Here is a 26746-nt window from a genome sequence, read left to right as displayed (position 1 = left end):
GACATTGTACACGTGTTTCAAATTAAAAAAAGTTGAGATAGGGACATATTTGGAAGAGAAAAATCAAAGTTTTTTTTTTAATTTAAAATCGTCCAACCACGTTTTGACACGTGTGCAGTGTTAGAATGGTGTCAAAAAATTGGTGTGAAAATTCCCTTATAGTTTACGAAAAGTAAATTGTAGAATAGTAGTTGAACGAAAAATTCAAAAAGTTGCTCCTTGTCAAAAAATATTCACATTCTATACCTTGAACTCAATAACTGGTCCAAATATGATGAATTACAATAACAAAAGGTCATGTTTGGAGAAATTTGAAATTTGAAAATGCGAGGGATTTGTAGCATTCTAAATGCGACGAAAGTTACGGAACTTGAATAATGATTTTGGGTTAAATAAATGTTTCCAAAACCCTAATAAGTGAAGTGAGCTTAAGATCGAAGCAATGATGATTTCTTACGTAATCAGATTCAATTCCCTTTCTCTCTGCAGTTGTAAACGATAGTTACAGTTTGATTGATGGAAATTTCGCTATGTGGTGTTCCAATGTTTGTCCTTTCTCACACGAGGAAACATCGCTTGATGCAGAAGCTAAGCGTACTCTTCACCCTTTTCCTTCCCAATAAACAATGACTATAATTGACTTGTATTCATTCTTCATGGCAAAATGAACCAGGGTCCGGGCTTATATTTTGATATTGGAAAGAAGGCCAGAGGTTTTACACACTTCTTTTCTGCTAATTCTTTTACTTTTTCTTTTCATTTTAATCTTTCATTAATCTTCACTCTGCACTCATGTCAGATGTTCTTCATAAGGACTACTGTCAACAAACACCAATTCACTTTAACTACAGATTCTTCGCTTGGAATTTAGATCTCTCCTGTGAAGGTAATATATATATATATATATATATATATATATATATATCAGCTCAAACCCTCTTGGCTTTTCTTTAAAACATCCTCAAAGATGTAATGTGAATATCTCAAACCTGAAAAAGCTATGGAATTTCGTATCTGACTACACTGTCTTTCATTGTGTATGTGTTGGAGTAGAAGAACTTGTGCATGGACTAAAGGGCCTTTTTGCATGTAATATACCTGACTCTGGGAAGGTACAACCACATTTTACTGGTCTACATACCATAAATAATTCCATCTTCAATAACCTAGTCTTCAATTTCATTGCATCTAACTACTTTTGGGGATCAAAATGATTTCGGTTGCAGTTGGAACTTCGACACTTGAGTAGATTCAGTGGGTTTAGTGCAAGCATTGGATTATTGGGAGACGAAGGAAAAGGATATAGCCCTGTAGCAAACCTCTCTGGTCTTATAGGAACCAGAATTCTCTCCCTGGGAGCTAATCTTGCCTATGACATATCAGCAACAAGGACAACTAACAGTCTCAATACTGGGTTGAGCCTCAACAGTCCCTACCTTGTTGCTTCCGTGACTTTGTGAGTATCCTTCAACAGAGGCTAAGTTTATCAGAAAATCTACAGTAACATCAAATTTGTGATCAGTACTCTAGCTCAAGAATACATCTAAAACTGTGAAAGTTAAAGTGTAGCTTTGGTATTAACACCTTAAAATATTTCTTGTTTGGCAAAGCAAATGAAGAACACCACTTTCCGTGTTTACTTTAGGTACATGTATGCACTACATTTATTTAGATGAGCACCACAAACTTGATATTCCATCATCTCCAAAACAATACAAGTGAAATATTTCCAACTTATTCAACTTAAGATACCTCTGCAATGTGCAGGTCCACAACTGAGTTAAGCAGGGTTAATGTTTTGTGCTCAGTGTTCTTATGTTTCTTTCTTCAGACCAAATGACTGTGCATGCTGAAGTTTGGCGGGTGCTAATTATGCAGGCATGACTATTTTCAATCTTTGAAAGGTTGCTGCTATTTTGAAGTGAACCCCCTGACCAAGACTGCAATTGCAGCAGAGGTGAAGTATGACCTTGCAGATGATGAGATTACTGGTGTAACGATTGGTGCTCAGCATGCATTGTTTCCTTGGACATTGTTGAAGGCTCGACTCAGCAACAATGGCAGGGTAGGCGCTCTTATTCAACAGAAGTTCGGAAGGAAGTTTTCCATAACTGTGGCAGGAGAGGTCAATTTGAATGAGAAAGACAAAGAAAAGTGTCCCAAGGTTGGAGTCTACATGGCTATAAAATAGTTTTTCAAGAAGAAAAGCTCTTCATGTGGAAACAGGCAACGAGAAATCATGAAGACGTCCAAAAGAGGTTGTAAACTGCATGAAAATTTTGTTTTGCACCGTCCATTTTGTTCAACATTGGACAAGTGTATCATATCCTTATTTAGTGTTTTGTGAGTAATGTTTTTGAAGTCTGAAAAGAAGCCATACACAGTTTTATTAGATATCTATGTATCAGAGATTTGTACTAGTGAAAATTCAAATTGAATTGTGTTTCTCGTGTAGGTAACTCTCGAACAAAATCCATTCTGCAAGAGTTAATTTCTCCTTTGCTGGTCAAGATGAAGTGGTAGAAGCAACATATATTTCTATGCTTGATTTGGTTTTGGAGAACTAATTGTTCATAGAGAGAAGTAGAGCTATGTTTACTTAGTAAACAATGATCATTTATATGTAAAGCATCCAAACCATACTATTCCCTGCAGGGAAAATGTGTCAACAAAACTTCAAGTAATAATCAGCATGAAGAGCTGTGATGTGTTGTTTGAAAGGTCAATTAATTTCCTGTTGCTCAAAATTGTAGCTGCAATGATAATGAGAACTTGGATCTGTATCATTCACATTTTAGAATGCTTCTATTCACAGTGATAGTGGCAAATGGATTGTCTAATTAAACAAGGCCACTGAACACATTATGCTTTGAAAGACAACCTTGTCATGCTCACATAGCTTTTACAAGGTGGAGTAGAAACTACTGATTATAACCTAGAAAAAGTCCATTATGAAATGGGTAGCTATATAATCACTAACCGAACTTGGTAAAGGGAAATGAAAGCAGCTGAAGACTTGGAGGAAGTACCAATTTCTTTCGAAGTGTAAAAATAGAGTGACAAGGACTGTGTCAAGGACATCTCATGCAGTTGTATGAAGTTGTACCAGGTACATTAACTGATTCTAAAGGTATGTGTTGGTAATTGTACACAGACATACATCCTCCAGTATGTAAAGACATGATAAAGGCTGCAAAGTGTTTTCAAAGAACAGGAATATTCCTAAGGGGCTAGATGAGTACAAGTCCATATCCTTAGTTGGTTGTAGGTACAAGATAATAGCAAAAGCCTTATCCATTAAACTTAAAAGAGTGCTACATAAGGTCATTGGAAAGGCGATGAATCACTGAAGTATACTATTAAACATGCATATAAGTTACTACAAAATAATATCAAAGAAACAAGATATGGAGATGTATATGGGTGGCAATTGTTTGGATGATATGGAATCATGGTTAACATATAAAATCACAAAGGTTTGAGGGTTGTATGAGTCCAGTAATATGTTTGAGGGTTGTACAATAAAGATGGGTAGGGTTAAGTATAAAAACTTCAAATTATGGTAGGGATTGTGTTTATTACATTTGTGCTCAATATATATGGATGTTTTAGGTATGAAAAGAAAACTACAACAGTAATCAAGAGACATAAGAGAGGATAATACATACATAATCATTTCAATCTACATAAAATACAAATATATAACTAAATTTAAAAAAATATAAGACCTCATTCATATATTTATATATATGACTCTAAGTAAGAAGATAAACATGAGAACATGGGTACATAAACTCTTGGTATTGAGGTTAGAAGTAGCTTATTCTTATTTTTTGTACTCACATTATTTCATGAGTACATAAACTTGTAAATCTATTAATATATCTAACAAAACAAAAGACATGTCAAATATTACTCTTTGATCCTAAAAGAAAAAAAGAAACAAAAATAGAATAAGAAAACAGAAACAAGGAAACCTAGAAACTATTCTAATATCCTAATATGAAAATTAAAATAAAATGAAGTGAAAAATATTAAAAAAAATATAACATACAAAGTAAAATTAAAATAAAAAATAAAGTCTAGAAACTATTCTAATTTCCTAATATGTTGTAAAATTGATAAAATAGGTTATCCATCTTTATCTATCATAGTCAATGAATTCAGAATTAAACATTTGGATATCCATAAAATATTATTTTAAAAACATAATAAATTGAAATTAGAGTCCATAATATATATATAATTTTTGAATATTCAATAAAACAAAAAATATTTAATAAAATTCAACTAAAAATATTCAAAATTTTTAAAGACTTGAAATTCAATTAAATATTAAATAAAATAATTAAGTTAATTTAACATCTCAAGTACAAATTATTCATATATTACATAATTAGCTTAATAAATATATTTAAATTCTCAAAATATTTACGAGGTTACAAACATTAAAAAATTACAAGGTGACTATGAAAATTAAAATCTTTTAGAATGAAAACAAAACAAAAATTTAAACCTTGTAAAATGAATATGAAATTAATGATTTCACAGAAACTAAAGCAAAAGACTTTTAAAAGGATGTTAGGATCTCCCACATGCGTTGCCCGTTGCACAGGATCAAGCAAAATGAGCACAGGATCAAGCAAAATGATTAAGGTTAATTGCACAAGGGCATCATCGTAAAGCAACATCGTCGTCATCCCTGTCTTGCTCCGTGTGCCTCGTATAAACCCACGATTCCCTCCTCTTCCAGGAACCCCAACAGAACCAATCTCTCTCTTTCTGCACCTTCCTACCTCCTTTCCCCTTCCACTCTCTTCCAATATCACTTTTTTTTCTTGTTTTTCAATTCCCCATCTTTTGAGAGTCTCAGTGATGGGTGTATGCTGTCGCTGTTCCCACACCTCATACATCACCGCCATCATCATCACCAGCTTCTTCCGCCACAAGCCTTAGATTTTTACAGTTTTACTTCATCCACGTATTTCAACACCGTTGACCACACCCATGGTCTTCCTCTGAGGATCCAACATGGTGGGTGGGACTGTCTTTTCCGCTGCTTCAAGTTTAACCACTTTACTTCCCAACCAAACACCTGCTTCCGCCTCTCAGCCTCTCGATTCCATTTTCCACTCTTCTTCTTCTTCTTCTTCTTCTTCCCCTTTTCTCGGTACCTTCCTTTTCTCTCTTCTCTATTACAGTATAAAGGCTTGTAACACAGGCAGCCCTAGCTTACACATTAATTTAGGCGATAAAAATCAACTCTTTTACAATCTTAACAAACATTCATGAATAAAAACTACAACTTGCACTTGCCCAAGTTGTGATTGAGTTGGTCAAGCATCCTACAATAATTTACAAACATGGGTGGAGATGGAATAGGACTCTTAGTTGTCTAAATTGTCATTTTTTATACGTGGGTAATGGTCTTTTGTGGTGGTGTTGTTTGTTCAGGTTCAAGATCTATAGTGAGCTTTGGAGGTGTTCAAGGGGGGAAAGGGTGCAAAGAGTCGTTCTTCCTGCCTTACGATGATAATGGGGATGAGGACACAGACGAATACTTCCATCAGCCTGAGAAAAAACGCAGGCTTTCCGTTGAGCAAGTGCAGTTTCTTGAGAAGAGCTTTGATGAGGAGAATAAGCTCGAACCCGAGAGGAAGATTCGGCTAGCTAAAGAACTCGGGTTGCAGCCGCGGCAGGTGGCCATTTGGTTTCAGAACCGCCGGGCGCGGTGGAAGACGAAGCAGATGGAGAAGGATTATGATTCCCTGCACGCATGCTATAATGATCTCAAGGCCAGCTATGATGATCTTCTCAGGGAAAAGGATAAGCTCCAAGCTGAGGTGAGTTCAGTTGATGCTACTTGCTGAATTCTAGAATGCCAAAGTCGATGCATAATTTAGCTCTTGACAGTAGTAACTTAATTGAAGTTCATTCCACTTGTTGAATTACAGAATGCCAACCTTTTGGTTAGCATACAATTTGGCTCTTGAAAGTAGTAACTTGTGTTAAATTGTTGATTTGATAAAGTGTGTGTCTTCAAGTTGGCAATCTGTTTGTAAGTTTGCTGGGAAATTGTTTAAACCAGCAATACACGGTGTCTTGGTTAGAATCTCATAGCTGGGTCATTGACTCATTGTCCCAAATGCAGAGATTTACCATATCAAGTTGTCAATTTATAAATAATTTTGTCCGTCTAAAAGGATTAATTTACCACTTTGGATGTTAACTTACACGCCATTTTATGATTCATGAAAATGTTTGTGATGGTGATCTTTCAAATTAGGTAGCAAAGCTCAGTGAGAAGGTGTTTGAAAGAGAAAAACTGGAGGAGGGGAACTTGTACAGGGCTGAAACCAAGGGATTTCAGGAGCCGCTGCAGAAGTCTATGATTGATTCAGCTTCAGAGGGTGAAGGGTCCAAAGTTGACATTAGTTCAGCAAAGAGTGACATGTTTGATTCATCAGAAAGCCCACGTTACACTGATGGAGTGCACTCTGCTCTCCTAGAGACCGGTGACTCTTCTTATGTGTTTGAACCTGATCAGTCAGATGTGTCACAGGATGAAGGAGATAACCTGAGCAAGACCCTTTTGCCTCATTACATGTTTCCCAAACTTGAAGATGTTGGTTATTCGGATCAACCTCATAATTCATGTCATTTTGGATTTCCCGAGGAAGAAGATCAAGCCATCTGGTCTTGGTCTTACTGAATTTTCTGTTGTAGTAACACACATCATGCATCTACCGTGGACTCTCACAGGTTCTTCTGTCAAGAAATGAGATGATGTGGTAGACATGGGTGAGTGAGTGAGTGAGTGAATAATAAGCCAAAGAAAAATGGCACTATGCTGGTCCAGAACCGTGGTTTCTTGCCAGTTCTTTTTTACTTTGCAATGTAACTTTTGGATCAAATGTAATTAATTAATAATGTCTTGTTGTTGAGGATGTAGGTCTGAGTTTCATTTGAGGTAATGAATTTACATAGGAAGTTAGATGAATAATAATTAACATAGAGTTTATGTTTTCCATTTGAGGCCAGTTATGATGATTCTATTCTATTGTTGTTGACATTTAATTGGTGGAGTGGAGGACCTCTAGCACTTGGTTGATTCCTCAGTTCACTTGGATGATGGGTCCATGTTGTTTGAAATTTGAATGGGTGGCAAAAGCTTGCACGAGGAAGTTGACAAAACTCTTTGAAGGATCACTTTCTTAAGTTTGAGGGTATTTTTGTGAGCAGACTATGCTCATTCTTTCTCCTCTGAAGGTCACTTTCACTGAATTGGCAACAATCATAGTAGTGGCTTCCAACAAATTAAGGAGAACCACGGACTTTTGAGAAAAAAGTTTTGCAGTTACATGTATGAGATTTGTGGTAGAGAGAGAGGAGAATGATATTTTTGAGTGTGGGGATCCACCACTTTGTTGTTTCCTTTGGAAGTAATCAATAAATGAATGCTTTTTTTCACAAGTGATTTCAAAGACCTATGCAAGAGAGAGATAATAACTTGTCGTTGCATACAAGACCTCATAAGAAAACAAAAACTGTGTTTTACACATTAGTAAGCATATAATAGGAATGTGTGTAATCGAATGCAAACAAATTAAACAAAATAGTTCTTTTTAGATTAAAAGTAGATTACATTTTTGCATTTTCCTATGTTTTTAGTAAATATTCCTAATACTCCTCCATTATTTGACGTACAGAAAATTCCTTAATTGTTTACTCGTATAACGCTAAAATTATTACCCGTAGCGATAAATATTCCAAAAAGTTAGAAGAGATTGTATAATATTTTTACCAATCAAGTTTAATATAATCACATACTATACTATATTTTGATATATATAAAATAATGCTGACCTTTATTCTGATGTGATGTGGTTTTTCTTTGGTTGAAGATACTTGTTCATGTTATTGTTTATTAATATCATCGACAGTTTTTTTTGTTAAATTATTTATATCAATGTGATATGCATTATGTGATTCTTTCTCTTCTTCTTTACAATATATTTTTATCCTTCTCATTTTTTTCTTCTTCTTCTAATTTTAACTCAAGCTCTCTTACTTTAATAAATAATGTAGGCGATGAGATTTTTTTATTACAAAATTGATGTGATTATAAGTTGTCACAATCTATTCAAATTTTCATAATTATTATATTCAACTCTCTTTTGTCAAAGTTCTTTTTCATGTGAGTTGTTTCTACACATAATAAATGTTTTCATCTTAAAGTCTCATAAACATCTCATATACTTATATAAGAGTGTTTCACATCTGATCTCTTATGTTACTTCATGAGTAACCTCAAACACATCTCATATTTTCTTTAAGTTGAAACATTTTGAAATTTTGCAATCAAAGTATAATTTTACATCATGAAGTAATTACTTTTAAAATAATGTAGGTTTTCTTTTTTCTCAAGATCGTATATAATTAACTACAAAAAGTTCTTTAATTATCAATAAAATAGTACTGATAAGAATAAATTTGTCGATAAAATAACATTTATTGACAGATTTTATTGACAAAAATAAATATGTCGATACATTAGAATTTTGAATTACCAACAAAAAGTATTTTTTGATCAATTCTGACAATAAAATTAGCTAGTAAAATGTTCATCACTAAATTTTATCGACAAAATATGAAATTCGTCAGTAATTACTGATGACAAAAAATCCAAGAAAAAAATATGTCGATAAATATCTATCAGTAAATATCACGATCTAATTCTTCTTCTTTCTCTTCCCTTCTTTTTCCTTTCATTTTTCCATTTATTTCTTCTTCCAATTTCTCCTCCCCTACTTCTCATACTCCTCCTTCTCTCACTCTTCCTTTTTCTCCTCCATTGCCACCACTACCTCCACCTTTACTTGTTAAATTTTAGAGATTTATTATTTTATTAGTTTTGGGTCTAGTAATATTTGGTTTAATTTGATAGAGATAAAATAGGAATGGGTAGTTATGGTTTTCTGTTTATCTAGGTAGAATATTATTTTATATAGAATAAGCAAATTTTATTTTTAAGTAAATTGATAATTTATTGTCAGTTTTTATTATTTGTATTTGGCCCAAGGCCCAATTTGCACCTATTTAAAGGTTGCTAAAGTTTAATGAAAATCACCCACAATGGATTGAAGAGTAAAATTATTTGTGTGGATCACGTTATGAGTGTGTATAGTGTGATTTTTCCAACATTTACGTTGCTCTATCATATAGTCATCGCCACCGTTGCACCACCTTCGACTCCTCTCCTTAATGATTTTAAGCGTTATGAATGGATTTTAACCGTCACTAATACCAACTTTTCTTTTAGTGATTTATCTCTTCAACTTGTTTTATATTAAACAAAGTACAATCATGTTTAATATAATCACACATACAAAATATGTATAAAATAATCTTGACCTTTGTTGTGATGTCGTGTGGCTTTTCTTTGGTTGAAGATACTTGTTCATGTTATTGTTTCTTAATATCATTGAGAGCTTTTTCGTTAAAATATTTATATCAATGTTAGATGCATTATGTGATTCTTTCTCTTCTTTTTTACAATCTATTTTCATCCTTCCTCATTTTTTTTTTCTTCTTCTTCTAGCTTCAACTTAGGCTCTCTTACTTTAACAAATAATGTAAGTGATGAGATTTTTTTATTACAACTTTTTTGTGATTCTAGGCTGTCAGAGTCTATTCAAATGTTTTATAATTCAATTTTCTTTTTGTCGAACTTCTTTTCCATGTGATTCACTATGTTAGTGAGTTGTTTCTACACATCATAAATGTTTTCATCTTAAAGTCTCATTAACATCTCATATACTTATAAAAGAGTGTTTCACATTTGACCTCTTATATTTTTTCATGAATAAACTCAAAAACATCTCATGTTTTCTTTTCATTGACACATTTTGAAATTTTGCAATTAAAAAAGTATAAGTAAGAAAAAATTATAATGTTTTTGGCACTAACATTATAATGACCTTTTTTTTTTTCGTTTGCAATTCAAAAAGCAAAATCCTTAGAGCTTACATATTTAATAAAATTAAAAGAAAATTGACAATGAAATCTCATACTCCCATCCTTAGGACCTTTTAATTTGAATTACTAGTATTCAATTGTAAAGAAAAACATACACTATTGAAATAGGTGAATTGATATTTTAAAACTTTTGGTTGATTAATAAATCTGAAAAAAAGTTTCTCGTAACACTTGATAAAAGATATTGAAGTAAAAAATAGAATCATACATCAAACCAAAGATGCATAAATCACTAAAAGTGTAAGAAAATGTTAAGAAGGATGACACCTATTTTTATATTGACTAAATTATATCAAAATGCATATCAAGTTTCAATCATTATAATCTTGGCGAGATTGTTCCACTATCTTGGATATTAGACTACGATTACATTTCTCATGCAAAACAAACCATAAATATTCTTGAAAACTTATCAACAATACCACAAACATGTATATACCAAATGAATACATCAAACTTGGGTATAAAAATACAAAATATTAAGAAAAATTATTACCCGTATTGATAAATATTCCAAAAAGTTAAAAGTAAGAGATTGTATAATATTTTTACCAAATGTCTTCACGACAAACTATTATCAATTTTTTATATCATAACTTCATCCTTTGCTTATTAGAAAGTTCTTATTTGATTTTTTTTTAAAAAAAAATGCATCATCAATTAAAAGTATTATCATAAATAAGTTAAAAAAACAAAGATACACAAAAATATAACTTGAAACCCTAAAACGGAAGAAACACCATACTTACTCCATTATATAATAATCAACATCTACTTTCTAGTTTATCTTATACATGTGAAACTTTCCAAAAGTATTATTGGTCTCACATTTTTCTTCATAATATACAAAATTTTTTATAAAAAAAATATATTTAATAAAAAAATATTATAAAATATAATTGTTTATATTATTCTAATTAAATATAAAAATTCAATCCGATTAATCTAATTAATTATTTTACTGATAATGAATTATCTTCGCATGTTTAAATTTCAAATAAAGTCCAGATAAATAATCTATTATTATTACATTAACTCACTGAGTCTACTTTTACAATTTACAATATATTCAATTATGTTAATGATAATTAATTAATGTTTCTATTTATTTTGTTTAAATCAATGTAATGGATAACAATAAAATATATATAGTACCACTAGTAAAACATAAGATTTATCATCAAAACCAAAAAAATAAAAAAGAAAAATATATATCTTGTCTTATATCTTCGAAATCTTCATTCTACCAACCCAAGTTGTGTTGAAAAGATTTAGTAGACTAAAAGTACAAAAATTAACAAAAGATAATCAATTTTACTAAAACAATTTATGATAATCTTTACTTTCACACGTAAAATTTCAAACACACTTCTCTGAAAATTAACAATTAATTTTCGGATCCCGATATTTTGACACCATATTTTTAACACTCTTTTAACAGCGTCACGTGTCAGCATGTGATTGGGTGTGGATTTTAAAAAAAAAAGTGAAATTGTGACGTCATTTTGGAGGCAGAGCTTTGAAGTTTTTGATTCCAAGTTTGCCCTTGTCCCATATTTCTCTGAAATTAACATTGTCTTTCATCCTGTTTCATCAAATTTGAAAAACTCATTCTTCCCATTTCTGTATTCGAACTTGGGTTTGCTTTCGCCCTTCTGCTGCCTTCACTCTCGCCATTTTATTGCCTTCGTTTTCGCCTTGGTCGTTGTCGTTGGCTGTTAGCCTTCGTAAGCAGTGTGGGTCTCGCTGTCGTTGCGTCTTTTGGTTCGTGGTGTGTTCGTTTTGCGAAATGACGAGTTCTTCTTCCAAGATAAGCGCGTCAATGGTTTGTGGGTTTTGGAGTTTAGGTTTTTGTATATTCAGTTTTGGTTTTGTGTGTTGTTTTTGATTTAGGGTTTTTAATTTTTTATTTTTGGTTTTTGTATGCAGTTGACAGTTCGTCACTCTGTTTCAACCAAGTACATATATGGTTTGAACAAACGTCTGACAAAGGATCACTGGTCACTGATTGCTGGCACTCCTTTTGGATGGTTTTTAGATTTTATTGATAATGTTAAAGTTGGTAGGAAAATATTGAGTGAGTTAGTCTTCAAATGGGTAGATTCAAGTAGCGATTTCTTAATTGGAGAGAAAATTGTTCCTATGAATAAGAAAGAATTTTGTTTAGGGTTGGGGTTGAGTTTAGATAGAAAAGAAATTAATTTAAACGGGGAAATGAGATTAAGTAGATGTGTCAAATACATTGGGAATAGAACAAGAGATTTGAATTTGGTTTACAAATGTATGATGAAGAAAGGAAAAAAAATTCCTTGTACCCCTTTTTGTAGCTTGTACATATTAGTTGAGATTTGTGAGATATTATTTCCCCAACGTAGTGGAAGAGTCTTTCCCATACTATTTGAAATTGTTGATAATTTAAATGGTTTAGGTAATTATTGTTGGGGTAGTTTAGTTTATCGATATTTGGTACGTGGTCTGAACAAAGCTTCAGATGCTCTGAAGAAAGGAAAAGCCACAACCAATATTTATGTAAATGGTTGTATTTACATGTTGCAAGTAAGTTATCTTTATTCAGTTCAAATTTTATAATAGAATTTGGTTTTGTGGCTTGCATTGAGTTATTGATTAACATGATAAATTTTGTGTAGGTATGGTTTTGTGAGAATTTCATTCCTCCCAAAGGTGCAATACAAAAAAATCCAAGAATATTGCATTGGATTAATATAAATTTAGGAGACAAGGTGGTGAAACGAGCATTGGAAACTGGTCCGGTATGTGGTTTAATGTTAGAGTAATTTTTGTTAGAGTGAATTTTGTTATTATATATGTGTTCCTACAATGATTTGAATTGTTGAATTTCAGGTTAATGATGATGTTGGTCCAATGAAGGATAAGACTGATTTGAAGGATGAACCAACACAAAAATTGAAAGATGACAAGGCATCAACAAAGAAGGAACTTAAGAGAAAACGTAGAGAGCGTTTTATGCAAAGTTTACACCAACAACAAAGTATTGTGGCAAAACTTAAAAGGAGGGTGCTTGTGTTGGAGNAAGAGGTCGCATTTGAGAAATCTAGACGAAGAAGACCACATGAAGGTGGACACAGTGTGCCACATGAAGAACCGTCCATCTTCCCTGGAGGCATCTCCCCTGGANGCATCTCCCCGGGAGGCATGTCCACCGATCCTCCTCCANCGAAGACATATGTGAGGATGGGGTCACGTAGGCGTTACAAGAGTAGAGCGCTTAGGACTCCTTACGTAGGATTGCTTAGAATAAAAAATGAGTGAACTGTGTATAACTTTTGATAGCTTTCTTANGACATATGTAACATGAACATATTTTTTGTAATTTGGTTTTTATTATGTTTAATGTGAAAAAAATGCAATTTGCCTTCATTGTCATATTGTTACTTAGATAGTAAATTGCGTTTCAAATTGTAAATGGGAAATCTGGTTTTGTTTGAATTTTTAATTAATAAAGTTTTCATAGAAATGTTGTATTAATTTATTTGAAGGATGAAGGAAAGAAGGATTGCTTTACATACATAAGAAATGTGTTTTGTTAACAAAAAGAACTTAGTGCATGTTTTAGAAGAAGTTATGCAGAAACTGCTGTGGTAATCGTTTACCACAGTGTCGTAAATGATTACCAGAGCTGTTTTCGTGATTTGGACACACAGTTGTTCACAGAGAACCCATATTTTGTTCACAGGGGACCGCGGTATTTGTTGTTGTTTTTCTCAAGTTTTGGACCTGTTTTGGTGTCATTTACTGCTTGGGAGGTGTTGTTAGCGTGTTTGTTCATGTTTGGGTAGGCAAGGAAGGTATGATGTTGAGTGGAAGCCCCCAAATCATGTTCTAGAAGAATTTATGCAGAAACAGCTGTGGCAATCGTTTACCACAGTGTCGTAAACGATTACGCGAGCTATTTTCGTGTTTTGGACACAAAGTTCTTCACAGGGAACCCATATTTTGTTCACAGGGGACCACGGTATTGTTGTTGTTTTTCTCAAGTTTTAGACCTGTTTTGGTGTCATTTACTGCTTGGGAGGTGTTGTTAGCGTGTTTGTTCATGTTTGGGTAGGCAAGGAAGGTATGATGTTGATTGGAAGCCCCCAAATCATGTCCTATAAGAATTTATGCAGAAACAGCTGTGGTAATCGTTTACCACAATGTCGTAAACGATTACACGAGTTGTTTTCGTGATTTAGACACAAAGTTCTTCATAGGGAACCCATATTTTGTTCACAGGGGACCACGGTATTAGTTGCTGTTTTTCTCAAGTTTTATTGTCATCTTATAGTGCATAATAATGTTGCTTTACTTGATGATGGAGACAAGACACAATTTTCAATAGTTCACCCACATTCATTCATTCGAAGAAAGCATAAAAACACTTTTGATGAAATATAAAAACAACATAACTTGAACTTAAATTGTGGATGTCTAATGTGGTTCACACCGATATTGGGTGGTTAATATTACAGTGACATCCATTAATGTGAACTTATATTATGATATCATCTTACACTTTGTTTTCTTGATGCCATTGGACCTACAGTGATAACAATGACCAAAAAATAGTTAGGTTTCGCTACAAACCAATACTTCTCTATTGAAGATGAGATTGTAGTAAGTTTCCAGTTCCATTTACCCCAAATATAAGAACAAAACCACAATACCCAAGCACCGACAAAGCCTAAGAACTGAGAACGACACCACGATTCCGAGAGCACGAGAAAGAGACCACGATTCCGAGACCACGAGAACAACGATAATGCCTGAGAACGAGACCACGATTCCGAGAAGACGACCAGAGTACGAGAACTAGAGGAAGACAACCAGAGAACGAGAACGAGAGTGATGAAATCTGAAACCGTGAAAATGAAAAGGGTGCGCCAAATCTGAAAATTCTTTTTTTGGTATTTCTCAGTTTGCCCTCACTTAAGTCGGAAAAGCATTAAAATTTGGAGCCAATGCATAGACATCATCTGGCGTTGTCAAATGAGTGTTAAAAAAAGGGTGTCAACTTATATTTTCCTTAATTTTCAATCAGACAAACAAGGAAAATAATATTTTAACACTAATTTTTTGACATCATTTTAACATTGCACACGTGTCAAAATGTGGTTGGACGATTTCAAATTTTAAAAAAAACTTTGATCTTTTTCTTCAAAATATGTCCTTATCTCAGTTTTTTTTTAATTTGAAATTGTCCAATCATATTTTGACTCGTGTACAGTGTCAAAATAGTGTCAAATGTCAAAATATCATTTTCCGACAAACAACGGAAAGGGAAAAGGACGAGACAGACGATAAAGACTAACTTTACTCATCACCACGAAAAACTACCGTCCACCACAAGATCGTGTCCGGTTACAAACTCGGAGTCACCGGACGCCAGGAACAGCACCGCATCCGCAACATTTTTGGGGCTCAAAGCCACGCCTTTCAACCTGGAGCTCTGCTCATACAGTTTCTGCAGCTCTTCGATCTCCATCGTCGCGTGCGCCGCACGCGTCAAGGGCGTGACCAATCCACTCGGTGAGACGCAGTTCACCCTGATGCCGTGCACCCCCAGCTGCATACTCGCGCAACGCACCAGCCCTTTCACCGCGTGCTTCGACATCACGTAGTCCGTGCGCCCCACGCTCCCCTGCGACGCCGCCACGCTCGCTGTGCATATGATGCTGCCCCTCACGCGCCGCTCCACCATCGAGCGCGCGGCGTGCTTCACACACGCCGCCATGCCCCTGGCGTTGACCGCGAAGAGACGGTCGAACTGGGAAAAGTCGAGGTCGAGGATTGTCTGGTTGGAGGGACTAACGACGCCGGCATTGCTGAACATCACGTCCAATTGACCATAAGCGTTGACCGTTGAATCCACCAGCTCTTTCACTTGCTCTTCCTCTCTCACATCACAACGGATATAGCTGCATCTGTAGTATAACACTTTCTTTATAATTATTTTATCCAAATTTTTATTAATGATTTTTACTCATTAAACTTTAATTTTAAATCTTTATAAGCTGTGTTGGGTTGTTTGGTAGACATTAGAATAGATAGCTGATAGTGGAATCTACAACATTTTACACGTGCTTGCTTTAATTTTGTTAACTTTATTATACTTGGTCACGTTCCAAAATAACCATTACCAATTTGTGGTTGTTATTAATGAAGAAATTGTTATGACTGACAGATCTTAACATGTTTTTCCACCACAGATATAGATATTTAAATTAATCAATTTGACCTACTGTATATTTATACATTTTAGTCAAACTATGATTTACATGTTTTATGTCTATTTCTTTTCTCCCTACTTCCTTAATTAAAAGTTGAGTTTCTTAAAAATTAAAAAACTATATTTTAATATAATAGAATACTACAAACTAATAATTATCGATAAAAAATATAATAAATCACGAAAATTATGGTAATTGATTATAGTGTAATCTATTTTCTCTTATCTAATTTATACTCTAAATGCTTATGAGAAATTTTGTGGTGTTATTTTATTTCTATAGTAAGATTATGCAATAATTTATGGTACCTGTGAGAGCCAATGGATGCTGCAACTTGGTTGCCCAGTTGATCTTGGATGTCTGCAATCACCACCATTCGCGCACCATGGTTAGCGAACAGACGCGCCGTCTCTTCGCCTATGCCGCTGGCTCCGCCGGTGACAATGGCAACTTTTCCGGCCAACTTTTGGGCACCGTTCTGCATTGAGTTAGCTGAGTCACCCATTTCTTTATTAGTTCCTGGGTGAAGGCATAATCTGGTATGCTCATATATATATATACACCGTTCCCGGAGAGAATGACACTTATTATTTCACCCAGCAATTTCTGGGGTCACGCTCTCACGCCCATCACTTTGGCCGTCGTTTTCTTATTATGCTTTCTATGAATAAAGGGCAAAGAGATAAGGACAGATAAAAATATATTATTTAGATTGAGAAAAAAAAGTGGATGTAATCCACAAATTTGTGTTACATTTTTAAAAGATAATTTGTAAAATATTTTTATAGAAATAATTTAATTTTAAAATATGTTAAAATAAATTTTAAATTAAAATAAAAAGTTATTATCAGATAAAAATTATATTTTAAAAAATGGATTAAAATAAGTTATTTCATAAAATATCAAAATTTTAAATTAATTTTATAAATTAATTTTTTCATTTATTATTTAATTTATTATGAAAACAAATATTAATGAAAAACAAATGTTTTCTTAATTATTTACTTTTATAATGTAAAATTTGTATATTCTAGCTGCATATTAGTATTAAAATAAATTCATAAAGAAAATTACAATATAATACTTTAATACATATATTTTTCAATATAATGTTATATATATATTCATTATTATTATTATTATTATTATCATTTCAAATCATTGAGTGTAAAAGGGTAAAGTGATAAGATTTATTCTCATTATTGATAAATAATGTTTGTTTACACAAACTGGTATATGAGTGAAATAATAATATTTAAATATTTGATTTCTGCAGATTGTAACTATTCCATTTTTCTACATTTGCAAATTTACCAGTGGAATCTGTTCTGGTGTGCCATGTTCTTCCTTTTAAGGATTAATTACAATAGAGGGTACTCCTTTTCTTGATTGCGAAATAAAATATACAAGCATAATAATTATCTTTAGTCACAATAGTATTCTAAGTTGTGTTGGTAATTTTAAAAATACCAATACCTTCTTTCAAGACCTAATTTTGAGTAAAACTTTTCATGTATAACAACTAGGTTGTCTTCAGGTGGAGCAGGAAAGTTTAAATCTACAAAGCTCTTTTGAAGCAGGTGAAATCACCCACGGTGGACCAAAAAACTTTACAACAAAAGGAGAATATGAACGAAAAATTAAGGATTTGGGAACTCTACTCTTAGTAGATGCTTCCGGCAAACTCGATGTGGATGCAAGAAACGTGAACTAGATTAGGGATTTGGTGATCCACCGTGACCGAGGAATTCGATGTGGATGGTTTGGTGATCTGAAATAATAAACGAGAAAAAAAATGATGCAGGAGAAATTAGAGAATGTGAAGAGTGAAGATGTGGGGAATGTGAAAATGACATTTAAGAGATATTATGATAGGTTATCTAAAATTAGTGATAATATATTTTTCAGAACATTTCAAGTTTGTCTCATGTATTATACTTACTAAGTTAATTGTTATAAAAAAATATTACGACAGGTCTTTATAGATTTGTTTAAACTTATTTTCAATTTTGTCATCATGTTAATATATTATAACTCGTCTTCAAAAATGTATTATAACTAGTCATAATAAATTTTACTTTTATTACTAATATATCACTGATCAACCTATTATGAGTTGACGAATTTTATCGGTAATAATAGGTTTCTATCATAAATTTTATTTTTTCATTAGTACTTAATCAGTTTTAAAGTATCAAATTACACATGGAATATAATGATCTGATTCTAGAAGAAAAGACATAAATTAGTCTAACAATTTTTTTAATTAGTTATTAGTTTTTGAATTAATTTGCAATTAATTAGCTAGATTTTAAGCCTCTGTCATACCTTTCAATCATGATATTGAAAGAAAATTGGGACTTCCGAGCAATTATAATTAAGAAATCCTTTTGTAGTTTAAATTGATGATACTATAACTATTTTTGAATAATCTGTCAATGAAACCATATATACACTCTTTTTTTCAAATTAGTGAAAGTATAATTGTATGAGATCCTATACAATTTACACGAAACCATCTTCATCTTTTTGTATCATTTGGGTGAAGACCTAAAAAATGATATTTTAGAAGTGATAGTGAGTTAAAAATAATGAGACTCTATTATTATAATATTAAAAGATTTTAATATAAAAGGAATTGTTATACAAGAGTTTCATTATTTTAAAACACATCATCTCTCTACAAAGTATTTTTCTAGAGTTATATACCTTCTCTCTAAGAGTTTCACCTCTTTCACGATCAAGAGGTGCCTAATCGACTATGACGATGAGGTCTACATTCTTATCTGATCAGTTTATGCAATATAACATGTAAGTTTTAGCTCCTTTTTGTTTTTCGCTCTTTAATCGAGTCAATGCATGGAACTTTCCATTGAATGTGTGTCTTGTGTTGTTCTTTGAGCTTATTGGTAAATCTAAGGTTCTAAGGATTTTTTCCTTTTCCAATTTAGTGATTAGTAGGTGTTTCTAGAAATTTCTTGTACGAGAAGTAATTGGAGTGTTCTTAAAGCTTTGTATCGTCGGTGTTAAGTAAGGGAGCTAGTTTTACTTGATTTGTTTGATAGACGAGTTCTAATTAATGTCCAAGTTGAGATTTCAAGTGTATCTATGAGAGGTTAAGCTCTGAATATTTTCACTGCTCATGGAAAAATCCACCATCTGTTTGTGTACTTTTTTATTTTCAATTTTGCACTTCCTAAAGTAAATCCACAAGTTGTGGAAAAAGCCACAACTCAATTGTTGAACTTGTTGGTTTTTAATTTGTTTCTCTCGAGACAAATCCACATGTTGTGAAAACATTCACAATTAGGTTGTGAAACTTTTTGGTTTTAACTCTGCATCTTAAACATCAATTCTTTCTAAATTGTGATTTTAACACTTAGAAACACCAATCTATAAGAAATACTCAAAACCCAAGTATATGATCTGAAACAAAGATAATGCATGATGAAATCATTCAATTAATATAATTATGTATACAAATGGCCTAAATTGATATATGAGTGCAATTACATTTTATTCACACATCAACCACGTTGTGTACTTCTATGCTTATGTTTTAAGTGCTTTCTGATAACTTACTAGGTTGTTTATGGTATTTCAATGCATGATCAGTGGTCTTTTATGTTGGTATGCAATGTAAAAGTGAATGAATATGTATATGGTGTATATGAGAATGAAAATTATGTATATGAATATTATGATGAGTAGTTTGTGAATGAATTGAAGGGTGTTGATGGACGTAATTCCATGATCCTCGTGGAGAGGTTACATGGTGGTGTCCTATAGTGTTGTTTGTATGAATGGTCGGAGTTAATCTGAAGATTTATCCTAAAGCTCTCAATAACCTCAATCTCAAGTAGAGATGGATTGTTATATGGTGGAGAGTAGCACGAGGTCCTAGTCTATGGTCACCGGTTAGGGGTATAGGTGTTGACAGACTAACCTTGTGGATGGCATAGGTTGGAGTTTCGATTTGAATGACTATTGTTAGAGGCCACCACAAGTTCATGAACCATCGTAATTCAACATTCATACTATATCCGGATGAGTCAAGTCTAAGGTTGTGATATGATTTAGGATGTATGCTTTATCATGTGTATACTAAAATGTATGATTGAATTTTTATTATATTTAGTATGATGAATTGTTTTACCACTAGCTTACCCTTGCTTGTGTGTTGTTTGTCTATTTGTTATTTTCTCTTTTGCGATGATCACCTAAATGGTGAGTTTGGGGAGACAGTTTTTTCAGTCGTTCCAACGAGAGATGAGGGTGAAGTAGATAGGGAGTAAGATGATTCTACAAGTGTAGATCTTATCTTGTGTAGGTTTGCTTTCATATGGTAGTTATATCATCATATATGTAATATTTTATTTTAGTAGTTTTATACTATTAAAATGGGATGTTACAATTTCTCAATTTGCAAACATAATTGTTATATAAAAATAGAAACAATGTTTGACTATTCAACTTTAAGTGGAGGTGAGATTATTCAACCCAACTTTGAATTGGGTTCATGGATATTCAATTTTAAGTGCAACTGAGATTATTCAACCCAACTTGGACTTGGGCTTAGTAGGTTCATTATGGACTTGAGTTGACTCAACCAACTTTAACTTAGGTTTGACTTAATTCAATCTAACTTAGATCGACCATAACTCTACTTGATCTAGACCTAATCTTATTCTATCTAACCTAGACTCAACTTGATTTAACCAAATTTGGACTCAACCGACCAACTTGACATAGTTCTACTAACGCAATTTAACTTAACTAAAGTCTAACTTAGTCAAGACTGGAGTAAATTTGATCTAACTTAGCTTGAATTTAGTGTAACCTAAAACCTAATTTAAAGTCGAGTCCATCCCTTCTCAATTTGACTTAGGTCAAGTTTAGACTAACTTAACTTTAGTATATGTTGAACAACATAGATTAAATCTTACTTAATCCAAAATTACATGACTTAAATTTAACTCAAACTCTAAATAAACTAAGTTTCAAGTCTTAACTTACCTTATATATGATGTAACTTAATCTTAATTTTGAATTTTAAAAATATAAAGAATTATTCATTAATATCCAATCAAAGTTCAATTAAATAGAATGAACTTAAAAACTTAAATTTATAAAAATAAATTTAAAATAAATTCATCAATTTGAAAACAATTTGAAAACATATATGATTAGGTACAGATTTTGGGGCGCTGTGATAATTTAATATTAGATTTGGTCTCATGAGTTAAAGCATACTATATTAGTCACGTTCTTACGTGATAAAGAAAATAGAAGATTTTGTAACCTAGTTTGATTTGGGCCCTGCCAACAAAAATGCCTAATATCTGTGCCTATTGGACAAACATGATGATTTCGGAAACACGAGATTCATGGACAAAAAAACCATTAAAAACTAACAACTGTAGTTCATTAAATAATGTTGATTAACTGTTCTGTTCTTGCAATCAACAAATTCATGTTGATTAACCACAATCATTTCAATGCAGGTCTTTCCAAAAAGCATTGGAATGTTAAACTACAAAGGTTGCACATTCGTCATTCACTACAACAAATTTACAGACCCACGTTGTTAGCATAGCATCTTGAAGTTGGTTGAGTCATTTATCAGTGATCTGAGTGTGATTCATAAAAATCACTTGGGCAGGGAGACATGACCTCTTGTTCCAGTATCTGTAACACTTGGTTCATTGATGGACGTTCATCCGCATTTGCATCAGTGCAACTTGCTGCTAGTTCAAGAATTACCTCCACAGATTCTGCATCTACTGAATCACTACATCTTTTGTCTACTACGTCCTCCAATCTATTTTCTTTCAGGAACGTGTTCATCTGCAAACAATTGTTATTAGTTTTCTAACACAACTTCCTCTTTCATTTCTGCATTCAATGGATTAGGCCTTACCCAACCAACAACATTTACACCTCTCCTTGCAAACGAAGGATCTGTTGGTCTCTTTCCAGTTACAAGTTCTAGCAACAGAACTCCAAAACTATACACATCTGACTTCTCAGTTGCTCTTCCACTTTGTAGATACTCTAATGTTCACAAAAGTAAAAATCATGACCCACATAACTTATTTCTACAATACATAGAAATTTTCAGTTCAAGAATCTAAATGACATTCTGCTGGTGTGTAGGAACTAAATACATACCTGGTGCCAGATAACCAAAGGTGCCAGCAACCACTGTGGTAACATGGGCCTCTTCATCAACCAAAAGCTTTGCAAGACCAAAATCAGAGACACGAGGCTCCATGTTCTCATCAAGAAGGATGTTGCTGGATTTTATGTCACGGTGCACAATTTTCGGGCAGCAGTCGTGGTGCAAGTAAGCCAAACCCCGGGCAGAACCAAGAGCAATCTTTAGGCGTGTACTCCATTTCAGTGATTGTTCAGTGTTTTCTAAATCAGAAAGGATTCATCAAAAAGTTAGCAAATGGAGAATTGAAGTTAACAAATGTCATCATTAAATGAAATCATAATAAACAAAATCATCTCTTCTCCTAGACCTCATTCTTACACAATGCAATAAAAATTTCCATTTCTATCAGAGCCAGAGGATCCTCCAACAGTTATGAACAGTTCAGGTTATGGTTTATACAAAATGGTGCATACCATGCAAGAGATCATCTAAGCTTCCCATGGCCAAATAATCGTAGATTAGAAGCTTAGTAGAAGGAAGTCTGCAGTAACCACGCAGGTTAACTAGATTTATGTGCTTGATGCTACCCAATATCTCTAGTTCCCTCTCAAAACCCTGATCAGAATCTCCACGGCTTCTGTCAATTCTCTTAACAGCAAATGTACCACAATCATTCATCACCATTCTATATACGGTACCAAATCCTCCAGATCCTACCACATCATCTTCGTCAAGAGACTCCAACTTTTCTATGATCTCAAATGATGTGTATGGCAGATCACCATGGAAGGTGATAAGTTTTGTACCTGTTACAATAGCATGTTAGTATTTACAAAGAACAAAAAGACAATTTCTTTTTTTACTTTTTGATAGGAGAGTGCTATTTTGAAATACCATCATCCTTCCTACTTGAGTCTGGGTTGACTTGATCCTTAACTTCTATGTATTTTCTAGCAGCTCTTTCCTTCTTTGATAGCAAGCAAATCCATAGTAACGAAAGAGTTATAACAAGTGCAAGCCCCATTATTGTTATTGCACCAACTAACAACCACTTCACATAATGTGAAGATCTTTTAGCAGGAACTGCATCATACAAATTCAAACTGTTATTGGTAAATTTGGTTATAAGAAATATACTAAGTCAAAGGGTGTTTAAAAATAGAATTTTTTGTTTTACTCTAAATAATACAAGATTTCCCTGCTTACTAAAGGAACATAATATTTAATGCTTTTGTATTTTCAAGATATTAATACATTCGTTTTTGTTTAGCATTACCCTTATCTAGAATTAATATGTAGATACTGTAGTAGGACATAGAATTCTTGCTAAAATATAGCATTGGATTTGACTTGCCTGCAGCTTCATCACTTTCTGCATGTGGTAGCACCACTGGGAAACCAAGTGATGTCCGACATGGTTTCTGAACTTGCCGCCCACAAAGATCTAAGTTCCCAATAAACCTGTTCAAAAGCAATGAATTTACAAACAGAAGCTTAAATTGAACAAAAAGAAGAAAACTTAAATTATTTCTTAGAAAATTAAGTGGAAAGTTACTATCAGGTAAAATTTAAGGCTACTCCCTGCATTTTACTTCATATATGTTTAAGCCATGCGATTAGTTTTAAATTAGTACATAACATTACTGGGAAAGTGTACTTACGCATTGTTCCCGAAGGTGCTTAGTACTCCAAGGTCAGGGATTTCACCGGAAAAGAAATTAGTTGACAAGTTCCTAAGACAAGCACATAAATTAGCATATGCTGTGAATCACAAAGCTATGATATCTTTATGCCAAAGCTACGGTTGAATGTAAGAATGAACTTACAGAACACGCAATTGTGTAAGACGACCAATAGAAGATGGTACAGCACCCTTCAATGAGTTACTTGATAAATCCCTGCATTTTAGCTTTCTATTAGATTGATAATTGAGAAATTAAATATCAAGAGCCCAAACAAAGAAACTTCCCAAAGGAAGATAAACACCAATGACTATTATTACGAAGAAATTGAGCAAAACTTATTGGGGACAGAAATAAAAGAGAGTGACTTACAATACATGTAAATAAGAAAGATTTCCAATATTTGATGGGATGCCTCCTTGTAAATAATTAGCTCTCAAATATCTGTAAATGAAATGAAATCACATGAAACATATCCAAACATTAAAATGAAAGCATGCATGATTATCCACACACAAATTTCAAACAAAACTATACTAATTTTCACTTACAGTGCTCTAAGCTCTGTACAATTGCCAATTTCATTAGGAATAATTCCATGTAAGCCATTCTGATGAAGTGCCCTGATTCATTGCAAACACAAGATGTTACATCTCTCTACTTTGAAAAGTTATTGAATAGAGGAGAAACACGCAACTTGTACTACTTACAGTCTCTGCAGTCTGCTGAGTTTGCCAATGCTGGGAGATATAATACCCCCAAGTTGCATGTAAGGTAGATTTCTAAAGCACAAGAGTGACACAGACAGAGGTGTAAACATGTCATTTTCAAACTCGTAAGTCAGGATAGAAATGAAGAAACTTAAGCGCCATTTAGTTTCAGAAAATAATTATTGATGAAGAAAATTCTCTTTTATTTCTCAAACCGATTTGTAAGAGAAAATAAAGAGTGTGTGCTGCTTACATACATTGACCGTACTCGTTGTTCCCCAGGATGACAAGTGATACCGGTCCATTTACAGTGAGACTCATCAGACTTTTTCCAATTGCTCAGATAATTCCTTGTATCGTTCAAAGTGCTTTTGATCTCCAACAATGTGTGTCCTAAATAGATGAATAAAAAACCACAAGTTCGAAACTTTAAACGGTGTATTATTTAATCCCATCTTTGAGAACAGATGTGGTGAAAGCTGAAACTATAAACTTTCCAAAAGCCTCAAATCATTCATCCCAAACAACAAACATGAAAACACACTATGATTGATGCCTAGTGAGTAAATAATCAAAGAAGAAACCCACATAGAAAAGGATTTAACTTTAACCCAAAAGAGATTCAAATAAGGTTCTCACCGTCTTGCGTGAGAGCTAGAGAACAAGGGTATAAAACTATGGTGGAAAAAACCAACAGCATCAACAATACACGACCCATTTCCATTCCAGCCTTCAAAATGGAAACTTTTGCTCACAACTTATCTGGGTGGGAGTGGAAAGTGTCAACAGTGGTGATGATTCCAGTTGGTGGAGTTGTGATGAAAATATGGACCTCAAAGGGTCACCATGATTAAAGTTTAAACTAGCAAAGCTAATAATTTGAACTTTTGAAGCATGTAGAGCGAGAAAGCATGTATTATAGGAATGCTTCTTTTTCACTCCAATAAATAAAAATTAATTTACGTGCAAAGGGAGAAGCCAAAATGCAGTCTTTGAAAGGTGACATAAAAAGTGATGCAGAGTGAAGTAGCCGTTCCACAGAGCAAATTCAAACATTAAATTTGAAGGTTATATCATACTCGCGCGTAAGTGGTGAAGAAGAGTACTCGCCAGTGATTATGGAATATTTGTTCCACGTGTGAGGTAGAGATGGAGAGTATTGGAACTACGAAGATGAGCGCGTGGCCTTCTGCAGTTCGAATTTTAAGAGTAGCTCCGTTTTATAGGGAAAAACGGCGTACAATGTTCGAAAAACATGGAACATTTTACGAGGTGATTATGGTAAATGGCAGCCTCGAACATGGAGCATCGTTTTGGTGATATCAGGCCGTTGGATGTGACTGTGACCATCACTGTGTGAGGTTTTTAAAATATGACTCTCGCTTTTTAACCGATTCAACAGGTTAAACATTCATTTGAAACAGATAGAAGCTACTTTCTTATGCTAATCAAACTAAAGAAAAAGTTATTTTAAGAACACTTTCTTAACAATTTTTTTATAACGCATCGAGTTTGTGATTGGTCTGTTTTAAATATTTTTTAAAATATAGATTCAAATAAATTAATAAAATAATAACACATGTACAGTTATCAAAAAAGTTGTCAAAAAATATTATCAAAATATCATAATCCCAAACTAAAAGCAAATCTAATTTCAGTATAATATTAATTAAATATATATGACTCGTTTTACCTATACAAAATTACGTTTAATTATCTATATAAAGGAAATAAAATAAAATTAAGCAGAGTGAGTTGTAAAATGAAAGAAGAGGAAAATTTTGATTTGTGAGTATTGTTACTTCCTAATTCATGAGAATCCACATTAAATTATCGAGGATGCTTCCCTTTTTTTTTTTCTCTCCTAATTCATGAGAATCCACATTAAATTATCGAGGATGCTTCTCT

At 33.2% G+C, this 26746-nt stretch overlaps 4 protein-coding genes across 5 annotated transcripts; 2 read left to right on the top strand and 2 right to left on the bottom strand.

Annotated features, from left to right (window-relative positions):
* Positions 1-406: 406 nt before the first annotated feature.
* Positions 407-3070, top strand: LOC106778753 (mitochondrial outer membrane protein porin 1). Of its 2 annotated transcripts, XR_001377104.2 has the most exons (6): positions 407-713; positions 800-886; positions 1054-1112; positions 1227-1456; positions 1879-2258; positions 2456-3070. XR_001377104.2 is itself a non-coding variant. In XM_014666738.2 (5 exons), the coding sequence occupies exons 1-5, from the start codon at positions 665-667 to the stop codon at positions 2189-2191; spliced, it is 738 nt and encodes a 245-aa protein (XP_014522224.1). In that variant the 5' UTR covers positions 407-664; the 3' UTR covers positions 2192-2448. The 2 variants fall into 2 exon arrangements, 1 of the variants encoding a protein (XP_014522224.1); XM_014666738.2 differs by lacking the exon at positions 2456-3070 and having other exon boundaries at positions 1879-2448.
* Positions 3071-4660: 1590 nt separating this feature from the next.
* Positions 4661-7030, top strand: LOC106778761 (homeobox-leucine zipper protein ATHB-13). The gene is made up of 3 exons (XM_014666749.2): positions 4661-5170; positions 5455-5843; positions 6287-7030. The coding sequence occupies exons 1-3, from the start codon at positions 5032-5034 to the stop codon at positions 6710-6712; spliced, it is 954 nt and encodes a 317-aa protein (XP_014522235.1). The 5' UTR covers positions 4661-5031; the 3' UTR covers positions 6713-7030.
* Positions 7031-15357: 8327 nt separating this feature from the next.
* Positions 15358-16923, bottom strand: LOC106778752 ((-)-isopiperitenol/(-)-carveol dehydrogenase, mitochondrial). The gene is made up of 2 exons (XM_014666737.2): positions 16595-16923; positions 15358-15980 (listed from the first exon to the last, which is right to left on the bottom strand). Exons 1-2 carry the CDS (start codon positions 16789-16791, stop codon positions 15377-15379), a joined length of 801 nt encoding a protein of 266 aa, XP_014522223.1. The 5' UTR covers positions 16792-16923; the 3' UTR covers positions 15358-15376.
* Positions 16924-21673: 4750 nt separating this feature from the next.
* On the bottom strand, positions 21674-25788 carry LOC106778749 (LRR receptor-like serine/threonine-protein kinase FEI 1). Its single transcript, XM_014666733.2, has 13 exons — positions 25478-25788; positions 25096-25231; positions 24839-24910; positions 24680-24751; positions 24501-24572; positions 24273-24344; positions 24108-24179; positions 23801-23907; positions 23341-23529; positions 22920-23252; positions 22458-22706; positions 22207-22340; positions 21674-22133 (listed from the first exon to the last, which is right to left on the bottom strand). The coding sequence occupies exons 1-13, from the start codon at positions 25560-25562 to the stop codon at positions 21909-21911; spliced, it is 1818 nt and encodes a 605-aa protein (XP_014522219.1). The 5' UTR covers positions 25563-25788; the 3' UTR covers positions 21674-21908.
* Between the last annotated feature and the right edge of the window lie 958 nt (positions 25789-26746).

The sequence above is a fragment of the Vigna radiata genome, unplaced genomic scaffold (genome assembly GCF_000741045.1).
Source record: "Vigna radiata var. radiata cultivar VC1973A unplaced genomic scaffold, Vradiata_ver6 scaffold_349, whole genome shotgun sequence".
Classification (NCBI taxonomy): domain Eukaryota; kingdom Viridiplantae; phylum Streptophyta; class Magnoliopsida; order Fabales; family Fabaceae; genus Vigna; species Vigna radiata.
Note: the sequence above shows the minus strand (reverse complement) of the source record. Positions and strands in the feature narration are given on the sequence as shown.